At 42.4% G+C, this 26093-nt stretch overlaps 1 protein-coding gene across 1 annotated transcript; it reads left to right on the forward strand.

Moving 5' to 3' along the window:
- The first annotated feature begins 205 nt into the window (after window positions 1-205).
- Aadat (aminoadipate aminotransferase) lies at window positions 206-25385 on the forward strand. The gene is made up of 13 exons (XM_041673908.1): window positions 206-635; window positions 1563-1731; window positions 5609-5741; window positions 8856-8930; window positions 12481-12690; window positions 14848-14913; window positions 16277-16359; window positions 16812-16908; window positions 18756-18817; window positions 20240-20304; window positions 22845-22951; window positions 24166-24267; window positions 25091-25385. The coding sequence occupies exons 1-13, from the start codon at window positions 569-571 to the stop codon at window positions 25130-25132; spliced, it is 1278 nt and encodes a 425-aa protein (XP_041529842.1). The 5' UTR covers window positions 206-568; the 3' UTR covers window positions 25133-25385.
- Window positions 25386-26093: the final 708 nt, after the last annotated feature.

Raw genomic sequence — 26093 nt, forward strand, 5'->3', positions numbered from 1 at the left:
CGGCTGCAGCGGCACAAAGCCACCACCAGAGGGCACGGAAAGACCAGGATCCTGAGATCAGGTCCGATTCCAGGGGCTCATTTCAAAGATCAGGCAGGACAAAACCTTACTCAAAGGCGATTCTGTGTTGCAAGACTCTGAGCTGCAAGGTCAAAAGTCAATGCTGCCTTTGTATGGATTCGGGCACTAATCCCTGTTGCGATCGTGCCTCACTGCGGTGTCTGGCCTTTCTCGCCCCTACACGCCCATTTTGGCCGGTGGACTGCTTTTGGGCCACGCCCTGCGGTTGGCTGCCATAGGCCAGTGCGCGGGGCGGGAGAGGGCATGGCCTACTGCAATCTTCCGGCGTCGGTCGCGGTGCCCATCCCCTCAGCAGACGGACTTTGTCCCTGCTGTCTCCTGGCCCGGGCCTATTTAAAGAGCAGACTCCGAAGACAGCCGGCAGCCGGGCAGGTTGGGTAGCGTTCTGCAGCATTCCGCAGGGCCAGCTAACTGTGCTTCCCCGGTGAGCTGGGAGGTCGTTCTAAGCAACCATTTTTCCGAATCCTGCGCCACGCGACCAACAGACATGAATTACTCACGGTTCCTCACGGCAACCAGCATTGCCAGAAAGCCTTCTCCCATCAGAGCCACAGGTGAAAAACATAGGCAGCGCCTCCCCTTGTCTCCAAGAGTGTTTTCTTTTGCACGGTGCACTGTTGTGGTGGTCACCGCTAGGTTGCACTCATTCATTCAAGGGTGAAGACAATCTGTGATCTTGAAGGAGGAATAGATAACAGTGTTCACTAAGAACTTGGGCTGAGGCGAGGCAAGGCAGTGAGTACTTTCGCTGGGGTGTTGGAGACGCTGAACCAAAAGGACCAGCTCAGCTGCCTGCCCTGGGGCACATCTCTGCAGAGGACACCTCTGCAGGGAAGATAGGTGCATGGGTGTGGAGTGTGGGGCCTGGGAAGTGGAAGCCAGAGGTGGAGCTGGGAAGCACACAGGTGGGTATTGGGATAAGCGGAGAAAGGCCTTCTGCTGTTGTGTCTCTTTGCTTGATTCCAAAACCCTCTCCTGTTTTCCTGACCATCCCCATTCTTCTATCCCTCCACAAGTGAGGAAGCCGAGAAAAAGTAATTTTGTGTTTATTTTAGACTAACATTCGGTCTCTGCACAGTGACCATTATGTCAGAGTAGCAGAGTAGCGTGAGTGGGTGTTTTAGTAAATAGCAAGAATGCTCTTCTCTCAGTCCTGGAGGCTGGGAAGTCCCCCACATCGGGTACCCAAAGAGGGAAATTCCAAATGGTTGGTGATGTTTCTTGCTGCAGCTTGGCCTCTTTCGTAAGAACACCAATTCCGTTTCTGAGGTCAGAGCTATCGTGATCTAAACCCCGCTTTAACATGTCATATCGAGTACTAGATTCTAATTCAGGAACTGGTCAGAGACATCCACATTCAGGCCACGGCACGTTCTATCGCGAGGTGTTGTAAAGCATGATCGTTGACTATAACGCATACGGAATTGTCTGTTTATACATGCTTCAGTAGACATATTTCTTCTCTTTTGTGTTTATCATAGTTGATATAATGAGCAAGGCACCGAAAACCTTGATCTCTCTGGCTCCTGGATCTCCGAACCCCAAAATGTTCCCCTTTAAGGAGGCTAGTTTCACTGTGGAAAGCGGAAACACCATCCGATTTGAAGAAGAGACAATGAGAAGAGCCCTTCAATACTCTCCAAGCTATGGGTAAGCTATCAATAATAGATGATACAGTCTACTGGCTCCTTTCCATATCCCACTAGTAAAGTGACCTAGTCCTTTTGTTAATGAGGAGTACAATGACTTGGACAATTTGGAGAAGAAATTTTCAAATGGTAAAAGCAAAATCAGTACTAAATGCTTCACACTTCCCAACTTTAAATGACAGAGAAAGCCAGAGAAAGAAAAATCTAGAAGAAAGTACTATTTGATCTGAGTATGATACTAAAAAGAATGCTAGATGAAGCCATGGAGTGGGAAAAGAGAGAAAATGGGTAAAACAGTCTTTGGGCAATAATGATGTTTCTTTTTTAAGAATCAAATGAGAATTTTATTTTTTTGTATTAAAATAGATTACTTTCTCATATAACATATCCTGCTTATAGTTTCCTCTCCATCCACTCCTCCCAGTTCCTCCCCACATCCCCTCCCTTCCTAGTCCACTCCATTTCTGTCTCATTGATAAAACAATGGATTCTAAGCAATAATAACCAAGCACAACAAAATAAAATGTATAAGATGAGTCAAAAATTTTCATATCTATGTTTGGACACAGCAATCCAACAGGAAGTGTCCCAAGAGCAGGCACAAGAGTCAGAGACCAGTTTGTTCTCATAATCAGAAGTCCCATAAAAAATTCTAAGCTAATGGCTGTAATGTGTAGGCAGAGGACCTGGTGCAGACCCATGCAGGTCCTGCTTGCTGCTTCAGTCTCTGTGAGCTCATATGTCCCTTGTTTGGTTGATTCAGAGGGCCCTGTTCTCTTGATGTCCTCCCTCTCCTCTGACTCTTCCGATCTTTCCACCTCCTCTTCCGCTGGATTTCCTGAGCTCTTGTGGGAGGGATTTGATGAAGTCCTCATTTTTAATTGTATTATTTGGGTTTTTGATATCTAGTTTCTTCAGTTACTTATATACTTTGGATATTAGTCCTCTATTGGATGTGGAGTTGGTAAAATCTTTTCCCATTCTGTTGGCTGCCACTTTTGCCAATTGACGGTATCCTTTGCCTTACAGAAGCTTTTCAGTTTCTTGAGGTCCCATTTATTCATTGTTGATCTTAGTGCCTGTTCAGAAAGTTTTCAAATCCATGCTGTTAGTCTGTGTCTTTTTATTGGGCAGTTGAGACCACTGATATTGAGAGATAGTAAAGACCAATTATTGTTGATTTCTGTGGGGTTGTTTTTCTTGATGCTTTTATTGATGGTGGTGGTGGTGGTGGAGGAGGAGATGGTGTGTGTATCTGTGTGTGTTTCCCTTCTTTTGGTTTTGCTGGTGTGAGATTATTTGTTTCCTGTGTTTTCATGGGTGTAGTTAACCTCCTTAGGATGAAGTTTTCCTTCTAGAACTTTCTATAAGGGCTGGATTTGTAGATAGATATTGTTTAAATTTGACTTTATCATGGAATATCTTACTTTTCCTTTCTTTGGTTATTGAAAGTTTTGCTAAGTATATTAGTCTGGCTGGCCTCTGTGGTCTCTTAGGGTCTGTTGCTCATCTGTCCAGACCTTTCTGACTTTTAGTCTCCATTGAGAAGTTGGGTGTAATTCTAAAAGATGTGTTTTGTGCATTTCTTGGTCTTTTTCCCTTGCAGCTTTTAATATTCTTTCTTTGTTCTTTATCTTTATTGTTTTGATTACTATATGGCAAGGGGATTTTCTATTCCGGTCCAATCTATTTGGTGTTTTGAACCTTTATAGGCATCACTTTCATTAGGTTAAATTTTTTTTTCTAGGATTTTGTGAAAAAGTATTTTCTGGGCCTTCGAGCTGGGTTTTTTCTCCTTACTTTATTCCTGTTATTCCTAGTTCTGGTTCTCTCTCTCTCTCTCTCTCTCTCTCTCTTTCTTCCATTCTTCTTTGGGGGAGTGATTTTTCTAGACAGGGTGTCTTTGTGTAGTTCTGGCTGTCCTGGATCTAGCTCTGTGGACCAGACTGGCTTAGAACTCCGAGACCCACCTGCCTGTGCCTCCCAGGTTTGGGATTAAAAGGGTACACCACCAACATCCAACCAGGTTTGGATTTTTATAGTATCTCTGATTTTCTGGATACTTTATGTTGGGATTTTTTCAGATTTAACATTTTTGACCAATGTGTACATTTTTTTCAATCATATCTTCAATGCCTGAGATTCTCTCTCCCATCTTTTGCATTCTGTTAGTGAAGCTTGCCTCTGTAGTTCATGTTCTAATTCTTCAATTTTTCATTCTGGATTTCCCTCAGTTTGTGCTTGGTTTTTATAGTTTTTCTGGTTTGGTTTTTTTGTTTGTTTTTTTGTTGCTTCTATTTCGTTTTCAGGTCTTAAACAGTTTTATTCCTTTCCTCCTAGTGTTTGTTTGTTTTTTCTTGAAATGCTTTAAGGGGTTTTTTCATTTCCTCCTTCAGGAACCCTAGCATCTTCATATAGTTGGTTTTAAGGCCTTTTTCTTGTGCTTCAGCTGTGATGAACATTGCTTGCTGTGGTAGGATAGCTGGTGGATACATATTGCCCGAGTTATTGATTGTGTTCTTATGCTAATTTCTAGGTGTTGTAGGAGGAGAGCCGGGCCACCAGGCTAGCTTAGCCCCAAAATAACCACACAGAAATTCTATTAATAAAAACCACTGCTTGGCCCATTAGCTCTAACTTCTTATTGGCTAATTCTTACATCTTAATTTAACCCATTTCTATTAATCTGTGTATCACCACGTGGCAGTGGCTTATCAGGTAAAAATTCCCAGCGTCTGACTCTGGTGGATCCATGGCATCTCTCCAACCCTGCTTTCTTCCTCCCAGAATTCAGTTGTGTCTTCTCTGCCTACCTAAGTTCTGCCCTATCAGACCAAAGCAATTTTCTTTATTCATTAACCAATACAAGCAACACACAGAAAGAAGGACCTCCTACACCATCTAGGCATCTGAGTTTGGGATGCTTATAGGCCTAGGTGCAGATTTCTGGGTTTGTCTTTGTTGGGTGGATGTTTAGTTTCTTGGTTTCTTCTTCCTCTATGGATTTTCAAAAACTGTGATGGCTGCCGGTGCTGGAGGCTGGAATGCAGTGATGAGTGCGGAAAGGGTGGTCAATAAATAGTCTGTGAGGCCCACAGAAGACGTAGGCCGAGGGGAAGGGAGGCTGCAGCTGGTGATCTGCTGCAGAACTAGGGAAGAGACTGAAGCATTGAGTCTGGGGGAAGGGAACAGAGAGAGCAGAAGAGGTCTGCGGACAGCCTACCTGGTTTTCTGGCAGGCATTATGATGTCTCCTTTTAAACACAAATGCATGCTTCCATAAGTTCAAATGTCTAAGTGCCAGAAAGCAAACTGAACCCTATGCCTTAAGACTTCTTTTAGCTGGTCTTCTCCCAATGATAAAGGTTAATTTATTAATTCTTCATGTAATATTTTATTAAATGTAGAGTGGAATATGCATCATCTCAAAGCCAGCCTGGGCTATATACACAATCAGAGCAAACAAAAAAATCCTGTGTTTGAAGAGTTTGTTGAAATCGTGCAATTAATGTGAACATGAATTGGGCAAACATCTAGATAGCGTACAGTAATCTTCCTAGCGTCACAAAGACTCTACTCTGTAATGAATGTCCTAGGGGAACAGGCTTCGATATAAGTAGAATGTAGAATCAAGCTTGATTCATGGAGTAAACGGCAGGCTTTATGTGAATTTCTGGCAGATTGAATTTATGTGAATCGCTTAATGTCTCGTGCTATTGTACCATTTTTTAAGTGAGAATATTGAAACTGCTGAAAGGCGTTTGAGGGATTTTTAAATTGAATGTATAATGAGTCTGATATTAAGTCACTATTTCTTCTCTGCCTACTAGTTGTACGATTATTATGACCATAAATTTTAAAATGCATTGTATGCCTTAGAATTCCAGAACTTCTGTCCTGGCTAAAAGAGTTGCAAATAAAATTGCATAATCCTCCCACTGTCCACTACCCATCCAGTCAAGGACAGATGGATCTCTGCATCACCTCCGGCTGCCAGGACGGCCTCTGTAAGGTAAGAATGGAAGGAGAAGGAAGGTTTTGTGAAGAATCAAGCACACTCCTAAATGTGGTCATCTCCCACACACTTTAAGTGGATCGTATTTTGTGGGCTAAGTGTAAGCCTTTTTCTCTGGTATAATATGCAGAAAATTCAAAGTTAAAGACAGGATGAGGATCGGAGGGGTGAAGGCAAGGGGGACATTCCACAAAAGTCAGGTACAAATGGTTTTTGGTTAATTAATAGATATGAGAAATCAAGCAAGCAGTTCTTTTTGTGTTTAGAAGAAGAAACAGAATTAGCTACTGTGTAGATGTTTGCCAGAGGAGAAACATCTGTGATTCTATGGACTGAGAGTTAGGAGTTGTCTCAAAGAAATGACCTCCTTCACAAAGCACATTGTGACCTTCCCTGGGGAAAGAGACAGAAAATCGTTTCTTCATTGTCTGTTACAATTCCAGTCATGTCAAAAAAGGAAGTTAGTATAAGTGACTTTATTATGGAGATCACGGCAAGAATCTGGTTTAATTTTTGTTCCATGTGTTCCATAGTAGCTGATCTATGCTTATATTTAAATCCGTCATATGTTTTTATACAAATTAACCTCATTCTATCAGGCTAAGTTAAGAATAGATTTTTTTATTTCTCTTAAAGCTATTTTATTTTTTAATTTATTCTTTGAGAATTTTCTAAATGACCGTAATGAAAAACTGTCATATTCACCCCATATTTCCTTCCTCGAATTCTCTTAAACCCACAAACACATCTTCCTTCCAAATTCACATTCTCCTCTTTTCTTTTTTTTTTTGTAGGTACTAATTTTTTTTATTTTTATTTTTTAAATTTATTTATTTATTAAGGATTTCTGCCTTGTCCCCGCAACCGCTTCCCATTTCCCTCCCCCTCCCACGATCAAGTCCCCCTCCCTCATCTGCTCGAAGAGCTGGCTAAGTCCAATTAATGCTCTCATCATGCATGGGTGCAGAGCCATCCACTGGCGTGCGGGCAACCAACCAACAGCCAAATACACCAGAAGGACAATCTTCTTTCCCAGCAGTCATCAACCTCCGCTAGCTCCTCAGCTGGGGTGAGCCCTTGAGAGTTCCCCCACTTCTAATCTCCATCCTGTCTGTAATCAGTGCCAAAGGAGAGGTGCAGCTGCCTTTCAGCTGATCCATTTGGTGTTTGTAGGCCTCCTCCTTCCTTGTGTGGTCAAGACACCTGTCAGTCACTCGGCTGGTCTGCTTGGTGATAGGATGGATGCCTTGTGAAGGCCAGGTCCATTAGGAGGAGAATGTTTTCTATCAGCTGTCAAAAGTTCAGAACGGTAAAAATAAATGAAGCATCAAGTCAGATTGGAGAACAAAAGCTAAGTCCTCTGGCCCAATTGAAAATGGCCCTCTGTTTTATTGTGATATATTTATTGGCTTTTAAACTGCCAGGAGGAAAGACTTGAGGCAGAGACTGTGGTACAGCAGAACGTAGGTAGGGGGTTGTTGTTCTGTCTCTCATGCACAGTAGAGTTATGTTAGACCCCACACAAACTGTGGTCTGCAGTGAATGACATCAGGGGTCTTCACACAGTCCACACCGCCAAACCTTGTCACACCTAACTGCTAAGCACTGCTTGGCAGCACTGCCCACTCCGTCCTTTTGGGACACTCCAGCTCTCTCCGCCTGCACTCTCCTCCGTCAGACTTGTGTAGCCTCCTTTCCGCTGCCCTCTTTGCCTTAGCTCTGATTCCCCGGAGTCACACCTCAGTCCTTGAGTGTATCTGCGTACCGCGTCTGGGTGCCTTTGTTCACACACGTGTGATGAAGCGCATGCCCACCACTTCCACGCACTTTCCAAATGCATTTGTCCATTGTCTGCCTAACACTGTAGCAGAAGGTTTAAGGCAGGAAAAACAAAACTAAGCTCAACAACTCCTCTCGACCAGGTACAGGCGCCTCTTTGGTCCTGTGTTTAAGCAATTGGCACTAAAAATCTCTAAGTCTTCCTCTTTAGTCCCTCACGTCCCACAAGCGTGCCCCATTGGTTTTTATTTCTTAAAGACTTCTCAGGCCTTCCCTGCCTTGCCACCTCTCTAGCTGAGACTACCTGCCTACCCCTAGGGTCATATCAATAATTCCCAACAGCCCTCCAAACTTCCCAGCTGTTTGCCCATCTTCTCGTACTATTTTAGACTGTAGTCAGAACAATCTTGCGAAACTGCATTTCTGAAAATTGTGGCTCATCCTATTCTCTTCTCCCTTCTAAAGTCCTTAATCACCTTCTACGGCCTGAATGATTACGTGGTGTAGTCGCTGTTTGCCCACCTCTCTCTCTCTCTCTCTCTTTCTCTCTCTCTCTCTCTCTCCCTCCCTCCCTCCCTCCCTCCCTCTCCCCCCCCCCTCTCTCCCCCTCCTCTTTATATTTCACTTTAAGTCCCAGAAGTCTCCTGGTTTATGGTTTATTAAAAGATATCAATTGTCACTTATCCCTATATATACTAGGACATCACTTCCTCACCAAAGTCTTACTAAAGTTCTCTGAATGCCAAAGTCCTACAATGAGACGTCCATGATGTTGGGCACCTGATCCTAACGGCACTTGCCACAGATTTGGCCCCTCTATTGAGATGATTATCTGATTAGTGTCTATGTCTAGCTCTCCTAGAGGATCAGAATCCATGAGAGTAGGAACCTGGCCATTTTGCCAAGGATTTTATCTCCAGTACTCTTCTCTGGTCTGATTCATAATCAACATCTAACACGTTTTCCAAAAAGCAATAAAAGAAGGAGATGAATTTTAGGAGCCAGACAAGTTGTGTTCTTTTTCATTTTGTCCTACAACAGAATGCAACAAGCTGCTGGACAGCAAAACCCAGACCATTAGCTACGTTGACAAATAAAGTTTTATTGGCACTCAGATACTCTCACTTACTTACACATTGCCTGCGGGTGCTCTCTCCCTATGGAGGACAGATGAGCAGCTGCGACAGAAACACTATGGCTCACACAATGGTTATCGCCTAACCCTTAAGGAAAAAATTTCCAACTCCCCTCTAGATCCTGGGAGCACAAAAGAAAAGATGTTCTAAGAACAGGAGCTGTTCTATCCGAGCTAACCCCTGCTTCTTTCGTCAGGCATTTGAAATGCTCATCAACCCCGGAGACACTATCCTCGTAAACGAACCTTTGTTTCCTGGAACCCTTTATGCTGTGAGTACATATTTTACAAAACAGCAAGTCTCTTCAGCCCTTTGGAACGCCGGTCATCTCAAAGACCTTCTTAAGAGACAAGTTCTTCTATTAAGCTTTGCAGCCTCAGTAGTGTCGTGTGTTTAAAACTGATGTGGTTTATTAGCTTCTGCAGTCATTTGGTCAGTTTCTCACAGGAAAGTTCACTTTCATTACAATTTAACAGGATGCTTGATTTTGTGTGACAGCCAAATTCTGAGTGTGTGATATGCTATTAATCACATCAACATCAAAACACTAAGATCAAAGCTGCTGTTTTAAAAAGAAAAAGAAAATTGTGTTTTTTAAAAAGGCAGTTTAGAGGGCTGGGGAGATGTTTTATAGATTAGAATATTGGCTCACACAAGGAGAGGACAAGAGTTCAGTTGCCCAGAATCCAAGTCAGTTCTGGTGGGAGCGAGGTCTATCTGTAATTCCAGACTCAGAAGGCAGAGCCTGCGAATTTCCAGAGCAAACTGGCTATCTAGACTAGCTATGGATTCTGATTTGATTGAGAGACCCTGGCGTAATGAATAAAGTTGAACACTGATAGAGGGTGATTCGCCTAACATCAACCTTGGGTCTATACATGCACGGAACCACGCACACACACGCACAACACAGGAAGGTAGATCAATTTTTAAAAGGGGCACTCTGTACTAAATTGATTTTAAAGAGTCTTTGGTTTCAGTGAAGTTGTCTGGAATCCCGTGAACATTTTTAGTGATTCACTCTCAGCAGCAATGAACTACAAAGGAGTGGAGGAAGAGTGTGTTCCAGTTCCTGGCACCAAGCAGAAATGATCGATTTATGTTACAGGAAACAAGTTATATCTATAGCACCTGGATATGTTTTGAAACATTCAGGAGAGGAGTTATGGGGAAGACAAAGTGGGATTGAGAGGTAGGTCTAGAAAGAAAGTTTAAGTAAACGGAATTATTTTGACTAACTTTATTTAATTTGATCTGGGCATTTGGGGTCTTATTATTAAGTTAACTTGAGCTGTGGCTGAGTTTCAGGCAAAGGTGGTGTGATTATGTGTGAGTGTGCTCTGAAGCCATTTGTACTTCCTGGAACTTAATGACTTCAGATACTGTGTTGCACGAGGAGAGATGCTACCTTCCTATTTGTAGACTTACCATATACTTTGGTGTTTGAAATATTTCTGTAAAGTGTACGTTCATTTCCAAACCAGATTGAATTGTGTGCTGTTTTTTTTCTTTGAATTCACAGCAGTATGAGGATATAAACAGACAAAATACCTGTCCACTATAAATTATAGTTAACATTTTCATCTGTGACCCAGAGGCTCCTGAAAGGTGTATGCAGCACATTGAGCATGCCCTATTTCTTCTTTAGAGAACTAAGGAGTATGTACTAAAATTATACTGTATAAAAACTGTGTCCAATTCTTAATATTTTATATCAAATGTGACTTAATTTACAAAAACTTGCTTTTCCACCGCCAAGAGTTTGAGTTCAACCATGTTACATGTCAGCTTACTATAAGTCTACACCAGTATGGTCTAGTTGGGAGTTTCTTCTCCAGTGTTAAGACAGTAAGACTGCAGCATGCAGGAATAGGGATATTATATGTCTCACCGCTGACTGTTAGGTTGGTTTGGGGAATCCCCCTCTAGGATGGCTGTGTTCACAAAGTGGATCAGAGGCAGGGAAGTACAGCTGGAACCAGGAGAGAATTCAGAACTGTCCCGTGATAAGACGAATGGTTCTAGGAACTGTGACAGTTTTTCCTGTCGTTGAAGCATGGGAATTCTCTTCATCATATAAAATAATTAGATCTACTTGTCCACACTGTTAGGGTGGTAAAACTGAACATTGAAAATAGATTCTTTTCTCATACAATATATCTGGATTATGGTTTCTCCCCTCCTCCTCCTCCCAGCTTCTCCCCATCTCCCCTCCCAATCCACTCCCTTTCTGTCTCCCATTAGAAAAGAAAAGAATTCTAAGAGGTAACCAAACATGACAAAATAATACATAATAAGATGATGCGAAAAACTTTGATATCAAAGTTGGACACAACAACTTAACAGACAAGAGTACCAAGAGCATGCACAAGAGTCAGAGACCCACTCATTCCCAGTCAGGAATCCCATAAAAATACTGACCTAATAGCTATACTATACACTCAGAGGAACTGGTGTAGACCCATGGAACTCCTGTGCTTGCTGCTTCAGTCTCTGGAAGCTCATATGTTCCTTGCTTAGTTGATTCATAGGCCTGTGTTCTGCTGTCCACCCCCACTGCCTCTTACTGTCTTTCCACCTCATCTTTCACAGGATTCTCTGAACTCTGAGTGGAAGGATTTGATGGAGACCTCCAATTTAGACTCTCTCTCTCTACACATAATGCCTGGCTGTGGGTCTCACATCTGTGAAGGACACTATTTCCACTCATAGTAAGAACCTCCTAACCATTAATCTTACCAATCTGCCTAGAGGAATGTAATGGCTAGTGTTGGTTGTCAGCCTGATTGGCCTGAGAACTAACCCTCTCTCTCTCTCTCTCTCTCTCTCTCTCTCTCTCTCTCTCTCTCTCTCTCCTCCCATAGGTCTTCCCCTCTCTCCCCATCCTCTCTACCCCTGCCCCTACCTCTACCCCTTTTCCTCAACCTCTCTCTCTTTTCTGAACCACCACCATGTGAGGCTGTTCTGCTCCTCTATGCTCTCCCTGCCACAATGGATGGAAATCCCTGAAACCATGAGCCCATATAAACTTGCCCTTCAGGACTGGAGAGATGGCTCAGGGGTTAAGAGCTTTGCCTGCTCTTCCAAAGGTCCTGAGTTCAATTCCCAGCAACTACATGGTGGCTCACAGACATCGGTAATGAGACTTGGTGCCCTCTTCTGGCCTGCACTGTATACATAATAAATAAATCTTTTTAAAAACTAAAAAGAACCTGTCCTTCCTTAGATATTTCGGCTCATGCACTTTGTCACAGCACCGCGGCACGGATGTGGTGTCCCCCATAATTGCCCATGGGTAGCGGTAAACCAGTCCTCTCTCTTATAAGATGATTCAGCCAGAAGAGGCAAGTCGAGCGCTGCCAGCTTCCGAGCTGTATTTCTCTCCCACCACACACCCCCTCAAGGCTGTGCAGCTTGCTCCCTGGCACCTTTCCTTCCAAGCTCCAACCTCACAGAAGCACCCTCTGTTTGGCACATTGCCAGTCGTAGAGCACATGGGAAAACACACAGACAAGCAAGAGCTGGTGTTTTACAGTGGCGGCTCACCTTCTGTGAACCAGAGGAAGACACACATGACTAAGCTTAACACAGGCGAGGCTAAGAAGTGCGAGATTCCCATGGGAATGAATAGGCAGCAGCTGTTGCTGACCTCAGAGGCACAATAGGATTACAATATACAGCTCAAACCTCTGGAGCTCGGAGCTAAGTACAGTTCACATGCTTACAGGCATGAACGGCCCAGTTCTTGATGCGTTTACAAAATGGTGCTTGCGTTTTTTGTAATCTTGCTGCATTGTTGGGTTTTCTTTTGTCCTCCGCAGATGAAACCATTGGGTGGCAACTTTATTAACGTCCCCAGTGATGAGCATGGGATTATTCCAGAGGGTCTCAGAAAAATACTTTCCCGATGGAAACCAGAAGATGCCAAGGACCCCATGAAAAAGACTCCAAAATTTCTTTATACTGTCCCAAATGGCAACAACCCTACAGGCTACTCGTTGACGAGTGCCCGCAAGAAGGAAATCTATGAGGTATTTCCGAGAGGATGGCAAGTGTGTGGTCAGGCTTCTTCTTTGTCTTTGGGGGGGTGCTGATTTTTCTATTGCCGTCTTGTTTCCAAGATACCATCTAATAAAAGGGACTCCTCCATCTATGCCAAGGTTCCGACCAAATTAACACACAATAAATGGCCACAGCTCTTGTCTCTGAATTTCCTTTCTTTTAGTTGGGATTTTAATACGAGAAAAGTGGCATTCTTGACCACCTGTGATGAGGACACATTTGGTTTATATTACTGGATGCTTGTGTTTCCCCTCTATTTTAGACTTGTTCTGTCTCTTTGCTACTCATCATCACTTTGGGAAAAAAAAAATTAAAAAACCAATAGGGGACTCTTCTTTCTAAAATCTCTGTAGGTGCCTATGCTGCCCTGTACTTTTGCCATTTTTTTTTAGTATCAAGCATGAACAGAGCTGTACATAAATCTGAAAAAATAAGATAAGCCTTTTGTAAGGCTTCGGCTGTTCCTGAGTCCCTAACCTTCCCTACAACTCGCTCTAAAAATAAGTGTTAAGCACTGTTTATCTACATGGAACCTAACTGTGTACAGTGGAATCGCAGCCAGATCCCAAGCAGTGTCTTTTCCTAAACAGCATAAAGGTTAGAGACAATGCTTTGATAGTTATAATCTGTTTTATCTCCCAGGCTCTCTCCTGAGCTGTGCTATCTACACGTTTCCCTAATAGCAGTATCCGGTCCCATGACTATAAATTTCATGTTGCATAAGTTGATGTCCCCCTTGCTTAGCTCCACTTCTACCCTGAACTCCAACTGTGTGTCATTGTAATTTCAAACTTAACCTGACCCCAAATAACCCAGCTTTTCCCTAGACCCGCCCCTAAACCTCTCATGTACAACCCACCCCTCCAAGCTCTCCAGCATGGGGGTGTCCATGACCAATTCCCTTCATTTCTCTCTTTCTAGTCTCACTTCTCCCTTCTTATGATTCATCCTGTGGACCCCACCACCAGGTTCTTCTAAGTTGATCTTTTTTCTCCACCACTACTCCTAGCTCCACTTCCTAAGCCACCGTCCCTCCTCACTGTGTGACAGCATGACATCATCACTTATGCTGTTGCATTTGATTCCTCCTGTTTAACTGGTCTCTGTTTGCAGGGCAACCAGTCCTAGGCTCTGAGTTATGCTAAACAAAGAGCCAGCCTTGTGACTTTCGAAATTCTAAAAGTTAAAAAATTCCATTATAAGTTTGTAAAGCTGTGTGATGCCATTACTCCGTTCTCTCTTTTTCCCTCCCTCTCCTTCCCTCTCTTTCTCTCTTGGCTTCTCCCCAAATGCCAAAGCCATATTCTCCTTTTCTGTTATTAATCCCCCTGTTTTGTTCACCCCATGATCCCTCGTTTCACTCATCCCTCAGTCTAGAATCCTCCTTCCCCAATATTTTCATAACTAATTGATCACCTTGAGTTTTGTGACCTTGTCCGGAAGAGCTCCCCAGAAGTTTGACCTCAGAAATCTTCTGTCTTAGGGTGAATATGGCTATGATGAACACCATGACCAAAACAACTTGGGGAGGGAAGGGTTTGTTTGGCTTACCCCTCCATATCACAGCTCTTCATCAAAGGGAGTCAGGACAGGAACTCAAACAGGGCAGGAGCCCAGAGGCAGGATCTGACACAGAGGCCATGAACGGTGCTGCTTCCTGACTTGCTCCTCATGACTTGCTCAGCCTGCTTTCTTATGAAATCAAGAACCACCAGTCTAGGGATGAAACCCTCCACAGTGAGCTGGATCCTCCCACATCAATCACTAAGAAAATGCCTCACAGCTGTATCTTGTGAAAGCGTTTTCTCACTTGAAGTTCCCTCCTTTAGGATAGCTCTATCTTGTGTGAAGTTGACCTGAGACTAGCCAGCATGCTGTCCTATCACTCTGCCTCAGATGTGACCTCCTTTAATCCTTATTCATTATCCAACTGGCTTATGCACATCTTGCCTTGCATGAGAAAAAGCACCTTTAGCAGCTCATTCATCCCTAGCCTCAGTGTCTGGGATAACAGGAACTGAATGGATGGGTTCATGAATGAATGAACGAGAACAAAGAATGGTGATTCCAGTAATTTTCATTTTAGACAGTTCTTAAGAAATAAATATATTATTTTAACCTTTTAGCTTGCAAGACAATATGATTTTCTCATAATAGAAGATGATCCATACTACTTTCTCCAGTTCAACAAGGTATGTAGACTTACGAAAGATCATTGTGGTAAGTTATTAGCTGCAGTGGACGTGAACCTGACTTGAGTCAATGAACATGAATAGTTAGTGCGCTTTCTATGGTTTTGCAATCTTCCAGTTTTGTCAATTTTCTTTTTTGTATCAATGCTTATTCTAGAAATTAGCTGCCTTTGGATTAGTAGCTAGTTCTCTGAGAGATCCATTTAAACAAGCAGAGCCAAGTAGGCTAGTGGTGCCGAACTCCAGATCCTATTTCATAATAACCTCTGACATAGCATAGGTTTCATCTTGTATTTCACCTTCAGTCTGGTAATGGTGGCCGATTAGACTGATAGCTAAGGGAGAATGAGGTGGTACTCAAGCTGAAGGCGAAGTAGGGCTGTGCTCAAAGTTCTCCATAGATGGAGAAGAAGGCACTGCGGCCACATAATTGCGCCCTTGTCAGCTACTCCGAACCTTATCTAGAGGATCAAGGGTGCTTGAAGTCATCCTCACTGTAAGTGTTTCTGCATTTCATGATGATAACAGTTTTCCAGCAGACAGTAATAGTAGTCCATGCTCCAGAGCCTAACCAGTGCATGCATGTCCTCAGGACTGCAGACATCCATCCCTTCCTCTGATTGGATGCAGTTCCTCCCTTTACACCTACAGAGAAGACACAAACTTGTTTGCTACATAGTTTTGCAGAGCATGGTTTGCTGTGCCCTCCCTCCCTGAGTGTGACCATGAACCCCTTTCTCACTTGGCCCTACATTCAAAGAAAATCTTATTATTTCTAGGGAAAAGTCAGCTCAGGAGCCCTCCCCCACCCCACCCCGAGACCAAGTTCTAAGCAACAAAGATGATGTATTTGTCCTAGAAAGACAGAGGGCAGGGAGTAAGAGACAAGGACAGGAAGTAGAGGATGAGGGAGAAAAGGATAACAAGGGAGAAGAAGAAGAGGTGTTTGTTCTGGAGGATGTGGGCAGGACAAAGGACTGTCTCTCATAGAGAGGAGACAGACATGGCTCATAGGCAAACAGCAATCTATAAGGTAAGAGGGGAAACCCTGTATTAGGATGAGATGTTCAGTTTTAACTTCCAAAAGGCCCTCTGTCTCCCCCTTTTGGAAGTTCCTCCAAATCCATAGTAATAATATCTTGAGCCAATAAGGAAACCTTTGTGAGTATACTTCACAGAGAAACCCTGAGATCAGACAGACACTAGTATAAGAACACATACATTGCAGATCTTAGGGCCTAGAACAAGATAAAACATGGCTGCTGTATGTGTCCAGGCTATTGCTGTTTGCCTGCTCCATTACAAAGCAACCTTGCAGTGATCAGAGCTTGCGTGCCAACAGTGGTTTTCTTCCTATTTTCAGCCCTGGGTACCAACCTTTCTCTCCATGGATGTGGATGGGCGTGTGATCAGAGCCGACAGCTTCTCAAAGATCATCTCCTCTGGGTAAGGCTTGCATCTCTAACATGAAGTTCACCTCAAATCTTTTAGTTCAAGAACCTCTTATTTAGAAGGCTTGTATTCCACTTGACTGAAACTCATTAATAGGCATGTGATTATTTTACTTGAGTATTATTTTTACAATGAGTATTATAATTTCCAGTATTCAGAGATGCTTGGCTAGTAGTATAAGCTGTAGGAAGGTGATCGAGCACTGTTTGGAAACTGGTATTAAAATATCATGTTTAGAAATTCTTAATGATACTCACATTGTTTTATAATATGTACTTAAATTTAAGTGTTTTGGAAGTAAGACGTAAGTACTTTGACTAGAATATTTAAGTCATCAAGATCTATTTGTCCCCAGGTCATCACTCTTTTCCTAGTGAGATCACCGAAATGATTCTCGTTGCTTGCTGATGTGGGATTGGTATAAAGCCTTCTCTCTTTCTGTACAGGCTGAGAGTAGGGTTTATGACTGGCCCCAAGACCTTGATAGAGAGGATTGTTTTGCACACACAAGTCTCATCACTGCATCCCTGTACCCTCTCACAGGTAAGCGCAACTTAGGGTGGTGGTGGTGGTTGTTATGGTTAATCAGACTCATATTTAGACAAATAAGATTAATTTAAGCCGAAAGGGAAGAAAAATCAAATGCTGAATCTCCATCTTTAAGACAGAATGAGCAGACCAGCACCTAGAGGGGTTTAATCTAAACAGCAAATGAGAAATCCTTTAAGCCAGACGCTGCCTTCCCAGAGTCCTTATGAACCAGGGCAGACTCATCTGTCTGTGGAGAACACTAAAAGTCAGTCAATACATGTGGGGGGAAAACCCTATGGAACTAAATTTGATGAAGTAATTCAAACTTTGGCTTTCTTGTGTTGGGATTTATAATGATGTGAAGAAATAAGCCTGTTTAGCGTGTCTTCTGTGCAGTCCTCAACTGCTCCCAAAGTTGTTCATCAGAAAGCATTTTAATTAAAATAAATTTAAGTAGTGAGATCATATAGGAATTTCCTCTCTAGCTTCGAAAAAGTAGTGGATTTGGGAATTATTAGTCTTGAGAACGAGATCTTTTCTTTTGTGCACCCTTGCATTTGTTCGTGTGAATGCTCACATGTGGATTGCATGAGCATACATGTGTGTGCACCGTGTGTGCAGATCATAGGTCAGCACTAGATGTCTTCCTTCATTGCTCTCCACATTATTCTTTGAGACAGAGTCTTTCACTGAACCTGGAGCTCAGCTGGAGCTCACCTTTCTGCTAGATGGGCTGGCCAGTAAGCCCCAGGGAGCCACCCGTGTCCACCTGCCCAGTGCTGGGATTGCAGGTTCCAGCTGCTGTGCCCGGCTTTTCACTGGGAGAATCTGGACTCGGCTCCCTGTACTTGCATGGCAAGCACTCTACTGACTGTACCATATCTTTGGCCCTCAAAACGAGAAGTTTATATCTCACAGGACACTTGTTTTATATTGTACATCCTGTAAACATCCTGATATTTCACCAAAGAGCTTTCCTCATATTTTTATATTTTATCAACAAAAATTTATTATAACTTTCAGAGCTCCTCCACTTTAAGTAGAAAATCTCTCAATATATAATAGAATATACCTGCTGTATATGTTTGGAGGACTCAGGATATAACTTGTTTTAGTATACACTTAACAGTGATTTGGTCTTGGGTTCGATCTTTACACAACCCAAGAGGAAAGAAAGAGAGTATTATGTATGTTTTCAAATTTGCAGAGGTGTGGTAGTCCAGCAATCAACAGCATGGATCCGGAGCTGAAATCTGTCTTGGAAGCCAAACTATGATCAGTTGTTTGACATGAAGAAAATTCAGTTCTGTGCTTCAGTTTCCTCATCAGCAAAACAGAACTAACCTTCCTTAATCCTTATGAAGCTTCAAATACACAGATCTATTAATAAGTTATAGTAGAGCCTAGCATACAGTGAAGTTCTGGATTTGACGAGGTTTTGCTTTCTTTTTTTGTTTTTGCTTTGTGTGTATATGTGGCCATTTGTGTGTGAACGGGCAGGTCCAGGCCAGGGGTCCGCATCAGGTGTCCTTTGAGACAAGATCTCTCGCTGCAGCTAACCGACCTCAGCAATCACCCTGCCCAAACCCCAGCAAGGGGGTCGTAAGGGCACACCATTGTGCTCAGCTTTGTGCAAAGGTGCTAGGGCCTGAACTCAGACCCACGGGCTTATGCAGTGAGCATTTTATAGCTGAGCCTGAGTACTGCTGTCCTGGTTTAATGAAGTTTATTGAAATCACAGATCTGACCCAGGCTTTCTGTGTGTTTACATGTAACAGGTTGTCTTCTGTGTTTAGAAAATACAACCTCGGTTCATTTGAGAATGAATGATGACATCACGGTCGTTCTCTCTCTTTCAGCTCATGATATCACAGCTTCTATACCAATGGGGAGAAGAGGGCTTCCTGGCTCATATTGACAGGTATTGGGTCGGTTGTTAAACTATCTGGGAGCAAAATAAGAGCACGGAATACAAAGTGCAAATGATGCCACATACTGGTTTATTATTTTTCCTTCTCTTTTAAAGATTTATTTCACTGTGGTTTGTGTGTATGAACGTTTGTTTGTATATATGTTACGTACCACGTGCCCAGTGCTTGGGAGGCCAGAAGAGGGCACTGGATCCCCTGGAACCAGAGTTACACACTGTCATGAACTAGTTATGACATGGCTTTAAGCTGTTACGTATTGCTGGAAATCCTACCCAGATCCTCTGCAAGAATAGCAAATATCCTTAGTCATGGAGCCATCTCTCTATACCCTTCATTTTTTTTTCTTCAGTGTCCAAAATCACACACAGAGAGTTGTCTTTTTTGTTTTACTTGCTTTTCACATAGAAGGTCTGCTCAGTGGTGTTCAAGGTCTGGCCTGAACTATTGCCCAAACACTCCACACCACAGTGGTCCAGGTTAGGGGGTCACTGTTTTAGCTGAAAGACTTCTTCTAGCTAGCTCCTTACATCTTGACCCCCTTCTATTATATTTTACCACAAGGCTCGTGGTTTGTTACCTTGTTTCTTGGGCAGCTACATGGTCTCCTTCTGACTTCACCTTCTTTCCTCCTCTTATCTCTGCTTGGATTTCCCACCTTTCTATATTCTGCCCTGCCGTAGGCCAAAGCAGCTTCTTTATTAACCAGTGGTGATAAAATATATTTTCAAGCCGGGCGATGGTGGCTCACGCCTTTAATCCCAGCACTCGGGAGGCAGAGGCAGGCGGATCTCTGAGTTCGAGACCAGCCTGGTCTACAGAGCTAGTTCCAGGACAGGCTCCAAAGCCACAGAGAAACCCTGTCTCGAAAAAACCAAAAAAAAAAAATATATATATATATATATATATATATATATATATATATATTCAGCATACAGAGGGGAATCCCACATCAACCCACACGTATAAACATTTTATTTGATGATCAGCTAAGGGCACAGGGCTTGGGAACTGGTCGTGAATTGCTTTTGTGATGTAAGTGTGGTGCTTCCTGAGCCACTTAGACTAGCAGAAACTAGTCTTCCCTGACCAGTGACTCAGCATTGCAGTACAGCTTCCTTCCATCTCAAGTGTTCTCCTTCACCAAAAACGACATAACTTCAGCCAGCTGAACACAGAGGTCTGTCCTGCTATTTCTGCTGCATCTATATTCCATATTTTATAGAGAAATGGATTTTGCTCTATTCATTTTTATAATTTAACTTTTCGATAACAAAAGGGGAAGGAAGTTTTTTAAGTTTTTCAGGACACATGTCAAAGCACTACAGTGCTCTCCTAAAGCAGTCAACATTTCGATGAAAGCAGAAAAGCACTGTGTCTGGTTCTGAACTCACTGTCTTGTCTTTGTCTTCTAGAACTATTGATTTCTACAGGGACCAGAGGAGTGCCATATTGGCAGCTGCAGACAAGTGGTTAAGTGGTAAGTGGTGAATTTGGCATTAATATAAATACAAGCATTCGCACCTCTGGGGTGGATGACAGACACGGCCTGTGGTCAGTTCTGGTGTGTGTTATGCCCAAATCCGTGAAGTCCACCAAAAGCCAACAAGGAGACCAAGTCCCATATGTAAAAGCAAAGAGTCTTTATTTTTATGCAAGTTTGCAAACTCGGAATAAACGGAAAGCCCCGAGCTCAGTTAGAGTTGGGTTTTTATAGTAATAAAGGTGGAGGTGAGGGGTTTCTGAGGTTCAGAACTGATTGGCTGACATTTGTCTAGGTGTCCTGGTGAGGTGCTCTGGCAGGTGATCTTATCTATAGCGGGTTGGAAGGTTAGGTATTTCCTTTGGATGGTCTGTTCTTGGGTGGTGCTCAGGTAATTTCAGTTTGTGGTTCTTCCTGCAACCAGGTATTGCTTCAGGGTAAACTACTGCAACTCAGGCCTCCATTAAATTTGTCCACGGCTGAGTCCTACTGTGGCAGGTGATAATGGTTGGAAGTTAAGAACTTCCTTTGGGTGATCTGTTCATATTTTTTTCTTTTTTTTATTTATTTTTTTTAATTTATTTATTTATTAAGGATTTCTGCCTCCTCCCCGCCACCGCCTCCCATTTCTCTCCCCCTCCCCCGATCAAGTCCCTCTCCCTCATCAGCTCCAAGAGCAATCAGGGTTCCCTGACCTGTGGGAAGTCCAAGGACCGCCCACCTCCATCCAGGTTTAGTAAGGTGAGCATTCAAACTGCCTAGGCTCCCACAAAGCCACTGTGTGCAGTAGGATTAAAAACCCACTGCCATTGTTCTTGAGTTCTCAGTAGTCCTCATTGTCCACTATGTTCAGCAAGTCCGGTTTTATCCCATGCTTTTTCAGACCCAGGCCAGCTGGCATTGGTGAATTCCCGATAGAACATCCCCATTGTCTCAGTGTGTGGGTGCACCCCTCACAGTCCTGAGTTCCTTGCTCGTGCTCCCTCTCCTTCTGCTCCTGATTTGGACATATTTAGCTTATGATGGCTGGCTCCCACAGTGTGGACTGTAGTGTAGACACGTTTCTGGCAGAGGAAAGGCTGCCCTAAAGAGAATGGTACAAGTCAGGTTGTCAACCCTTGACTTCTACCATCTCTACCATCTGCCACCACGATATATTTGTTAAAGATAAGCTCTGAAGCCCAGGCTGGCCTTGAACTTCTGGTCCCCCTGCCGCAGCTTTCCAAGTGCTGAAATTGCGGGCGTGTACTAGCACCCCCAGTTTAGGAGGTGCTGGCAATAGAACCTGGGTCTCCTGCACTCAAGGCGAGCACTCTACCAGCTGGTCTGCAGTGTTGACCCCAGATTCTGTGGTTCTAAGAAGATTAACCAAAACAAACAGACAAAAAAAGCTCAGTCACAAAGTTAACCAGCAATATTTCCTGCCACTGAATAAAACTCGTCTTCCACAAAAACTTTCAGAAATTTTTAGTTGTTCCAAAATTTTGTTCCTGAAATGCTTTGTTTCTAACTAAGCTCAAAGACAAGTGGTATAGTATAATTTTAAAATCTTAAATTCATTAAAATCCTTTGCCTTCTATTCATTAGCCACACATATTTGTTTAATATTTTTATTGTTGCTTTGAATTTAGGATGGCTTTTTATTATGGAAAGAAGATGGATAAATTACCTGACTTTAATTATACCATTAAAAGTGCAAATGATAGCCACGTGGTGGTGGCGCATGCCCTTAACCCCAGCACTTGGGAGGCAGAGGCAGGCAGATCTCTTGAGTTCAAGGCCAGCCTGGTCTACACAGTGAGTTCTAGGACAGCCAGAGCTGTTACAGAGAAACCCTGTCTTAAAAAAACAAAAAAAATTTAAAAAATGGGGCGAGAGAAAATGATATAAAGATTAATAAGTCAAAAATATCAACACTGCCTTATGTCTGTCATATATCATTCCCTGTAAAGTGTTCATTTAAAGCAGAATTATATCTGCATGATTAGAGCACTGTTCGACCACATTGTGTAGGAGTGGTGACAAAATATTAATGTCAAGATTTTTTAAGTAATTAAAATCAGAATTCTTGTCCTTTCTCTCTAGTTTTTCTATCATAACACATATAAAGCTTGTAAACACATCTGGAATTCTTTAAGTACCCTTATCTTAACTAATTACAGTTCTGCAGAAAATTAATCCATCTGAGCATCCATAAATAACAGAATTTATGAAATCCAAGGTGACTCCAGAAAGAATAAGGATTGACTTTAAAATTGAAACAGCCCTTTGTCTTAGGTGTGAGTGTCAGAGAGACACCCTCAATCCCATGCTCTCTCTGAAGGCTGACTGCACTCAGGAGCTACCGTCTCCCTTCAGTCAGCCCCTTACCCCAGAACATCAGTTTGGGGGAATCTCATCAAATCATATGTTTGAGAAGCTTTCACATAACACATTGTCCAGAAGTCCTTGTTTACAGTCACTGCCCCCGTGCTGTTGGGACTGTCAGTTTGGTGTCATCAGAAATGTCAAGAGCCACTGTCTTCTTTTGTTCATAGGTCTGGCAGAATGGCATGCTCCCAATGCCGGGATGTTTCTGTGGATTAAAGTGAAGGGGATCTCTGATACAAAAGAACTGATTGAAAAAAAGGCTATTAAAAAAGAGGTAAAAGCGGGAGATGGCCAACAGAATATTTACACTATCTCTCTGAACTCATTTCTTTGAATACAATGAAAAGACATCTTGTGGCCCAGGCACATGTGATGTTGGGATATTAGGAATATTGTCTCATTGTTAAATTTTGATAAATACTGAAGTTACAATTGGCTAAACTGATGGAAATACAGTAATTCTCATCAGCGACCAATTTCAGACATCCCCCTTCGCTTTGAGTTCAGAATCACTCCTTACCACACGTGTAGCTTTGGGTGTCTTACACGCCCAGTGATTTATTAATAAACACAGCCAGAATCCTTTCCTGGGCCAGCGAGAGAGCCAAGCAGCGTAATCCAGGTGTCTTGGTTAGGGTTTCTCTTGCTGTGAAAAGGCACCATGACCACAACAACTATAAAGGAAAATATTGAATGGAGTAGCTAGGGGTACCGGGAAGGTGAAGTGCACTCTTAGAATGTGTGTGGTCCTGGGTTCAACCCCCAGCATGAAAATGAGGATGAGGGAGGGAAGGAAAGGGAGAAAAAGAGAGGGAAGGGAGAGAGGGAAGGAAGAAAGAACGGACATGGTCAGGAAGGGGAATAAAGTGTGCGTATGTCTAGGATGAAGAGGGACTGAGCATCCTGCCGTCATGGTCATGAGAAGAGCAGTTCGCTGTTCTCAGCACCCATTTGAACACACGTACTAACATTTTTATCTTCTTCCTGCTTCAGAATTTGCATCCTTTCAGTTTCTATAAACATTCCATTTTCCTCCTCTCCTGGGGCCTTTACGTTTCCAGGTTTCTCCCTAAAATACTTTCCCCGCTCTTTGCCAGACCAATTCCTAGTTGTCTTTCGGCTCCCAGTTAGAAATCTCAAGGATTGCGTTCATGTTACTTTTGGAGATAGGTTAGCCACTTATCTTTATTTTATCATTCCTTTTTAACCTGTCCGATGAACATTTAAATTAGGTGTTTTCTTCTCATTTACTATAAATTCTTTTTATGTGGAGAAGAAATAGCATTGGTCCTATCAATGGTGAGTACTTTTCCTGATTCTATGCACAGGCTTTTGTATGTATATTTTTGTTCTCTATTGTGATTTATTATTTCAATAATGGCTTTTAAGCTTAAAATATTCCTCCCCACAATAATACTACATTTCTATAAGTTTTCTTTTAGTTTTCCTTCAGTGGTAAGCTCACTTATTTTCCTCTCCCTTGCACAGGTCTTATTTGTTCCTGGCAATGGCTTCTTCATCCACAGCTCAGCCCCCACTTCCTTCTTCAGAGCCTCCTTCTCTCTGGTTACTCCAGAGCAGATGGACATTGTGAGTATGGTCTTTGGCCACAGCCTCCTGCCTCTGATCTTGGATGTGTGTGTGCCCCTTGGCAGTCAGAAATGATGTAATGTCTGGCTTCTTACACTGCAAAAAAGCCGGATTTTAGTGAAACGGTCATGAACTATTGCCAGGCATCTGTAAGCAAAGGAGACTGAAATAGAGTTAAAGTTTGTTGTCTTGCGCGTAACTAGCCCTGACTTCCTGAACTGTACTAGGGGAGGGGGTTTCCATCAGGTTCTGGGTTCTGGGGCAGTACCTTTTCGCTTCTTCTTGGGATCACATAAATGACAGTAAAATCATAAGCCATTGGTGTATTTCTATGAAGACAAACAGATTTAAAAGATCTAGACTGTGTGCAGAAAAACACAAAAGGAAGAGCTATTAACCACATTGCCTTTGACCTTCAGAAATGTGTGTGTGCGCGCGTGCGCGCGCGCTTGTGCATGCTTGCTCTTTTTACTTGCTTCTCATGTTACTAATATGCTGTCTATAAGCTTGCTCGACTTTATATATGAACAAATTTGAGCAGTCCAAATTCTAGGTAATGTTTGCAGATGAGAGAATATATGAAAATACAAAATATTTATACTACACAAAATAGAAAAGGATGCGTGCAAGCTGTAATTTTAAAAGCTCTGGAAATGTGTACAACCCTGGTGTATCCTTATCCACATCCCAGTGGCTCCTGGGGGCGTTCTGCCTGGACAACACTGTTGTCACCCTTGCTTTTCACGGTCATCTCCAGAGTTACCAAAGGGCTTCCAAGAGTAACATCCTAATGTCTTCAATTCTTATCTCTTTTCCACCTTAGGCTTTCCAGAGATTGGCCCAACTCATAAAAGAGTCTTTATGAAGAAATCAGACTAGGAATGATTCACAATTTTTAAATATATTATTTCCATACTTTGTTGAAGAATGAGTGTCCCTGTTTGACTGACAGAATGGATCCAGATCATGAAACATGGTGCATCTGTGCGTCTGTAGCAATATAACTGAACAACTTTAAAGTGCAAGAATATTTTTCTGATCTACTTTTGCCTTCTAATTAATTTTCAACTCACAAAAGATTAAATTATGTTGTAAAGAACACTATAGCTGTTTCATAATGTCCAATAAATTTTTCTTAAAATTAACACAATATGCTGAATTATTTTCAAATTGCAAGGAAGTTAGTTAAAATGGTACACAGTATTCAGTTTTTACTACTATGAGGAAATTTCATAGACACGTATTGCAAAAATTGTTACAATTTAACAATTATAAATTACTTTGTAGCCTTTCATAGTCCCAAAGAAATCCCTTTAAAATTAAAATTCTGAAGGTAAACATGCCAAAATGAATCCTACATGTTAATTCCAAGTAAAAAAGGAAGAAACTGTCACCTTAGAAAGATTTCTTTATATTTTCATGGTGTTACATAATTTACAAACATTATATAGCTAATGTCTCCTTCAGCCGCTAAGGTATTATGTTGATTACTGCTCTAGCTGGTGATGGGATCTAGGAGAATGGAGCATCCGGATAAACGAGGCAGACTAAAGTCTCATGCAATAGCCAACTTTATTTAGAGCATCTGACAATTTATACTGAGAGGGTTAAAAGGAGACACACAAGTAAAGTGGACAATCACAAGGGGAAGCCACATTTGGCAAAAAAAAAAAAAAATGTGTTTTTCCATAGAGACATATAAACAAATTAAAACAATGGTCAGTTGTAATCTGAAATAAATTCACTCCTATCTGCTACACTTGAGAGGAGCCACAAAAGCAAAATCCCAGAGTCTGCGCTGTTGACTTCCTGTCTTCTCACTCTTG

This window comes from Microtus oregoni, unplaced genomic scaffold (assembly GCF_018167655.1).
Source record: "Microtus oregoni isolate MIOR12 unplaced genomic scaffold, Mior012 000024F_ref0000369, whole genome shotgun sequence".
NCBI lineage: Eukaryota > Metazoa > Chordata > Mammalia > Rodentia > Cricetidae > Microtus > Microtus oregoni.

What these genes read in the sequence shown, in the direction of transcription:
- Aadat (XM_041673908.1), top strand. Translation starts at nt 569, where the DNA reads ATGAATTACTCACGGTTCCTCACGGCAACCAGCATTGCCAGAAAGCCT. An exon ending in AAAAGGCTATTAAAAAAGAG is followed by an intron (nt 22,952 to 24,165) that starts GTAAAAGCGGGA and finishes TCCCTTGCACAG; the next exon opens with GTCTTATTTGTTCCTGGCAA. An exon ending in CTCCAGAGCAGATGGACATT is followed by an intron (nt 24,268 to 25,090) that starts GTGAGTATGGTC and finishes TTTCCACCTTAG; the next exon opens with GCTTTCCAGAGATTGGCCCA.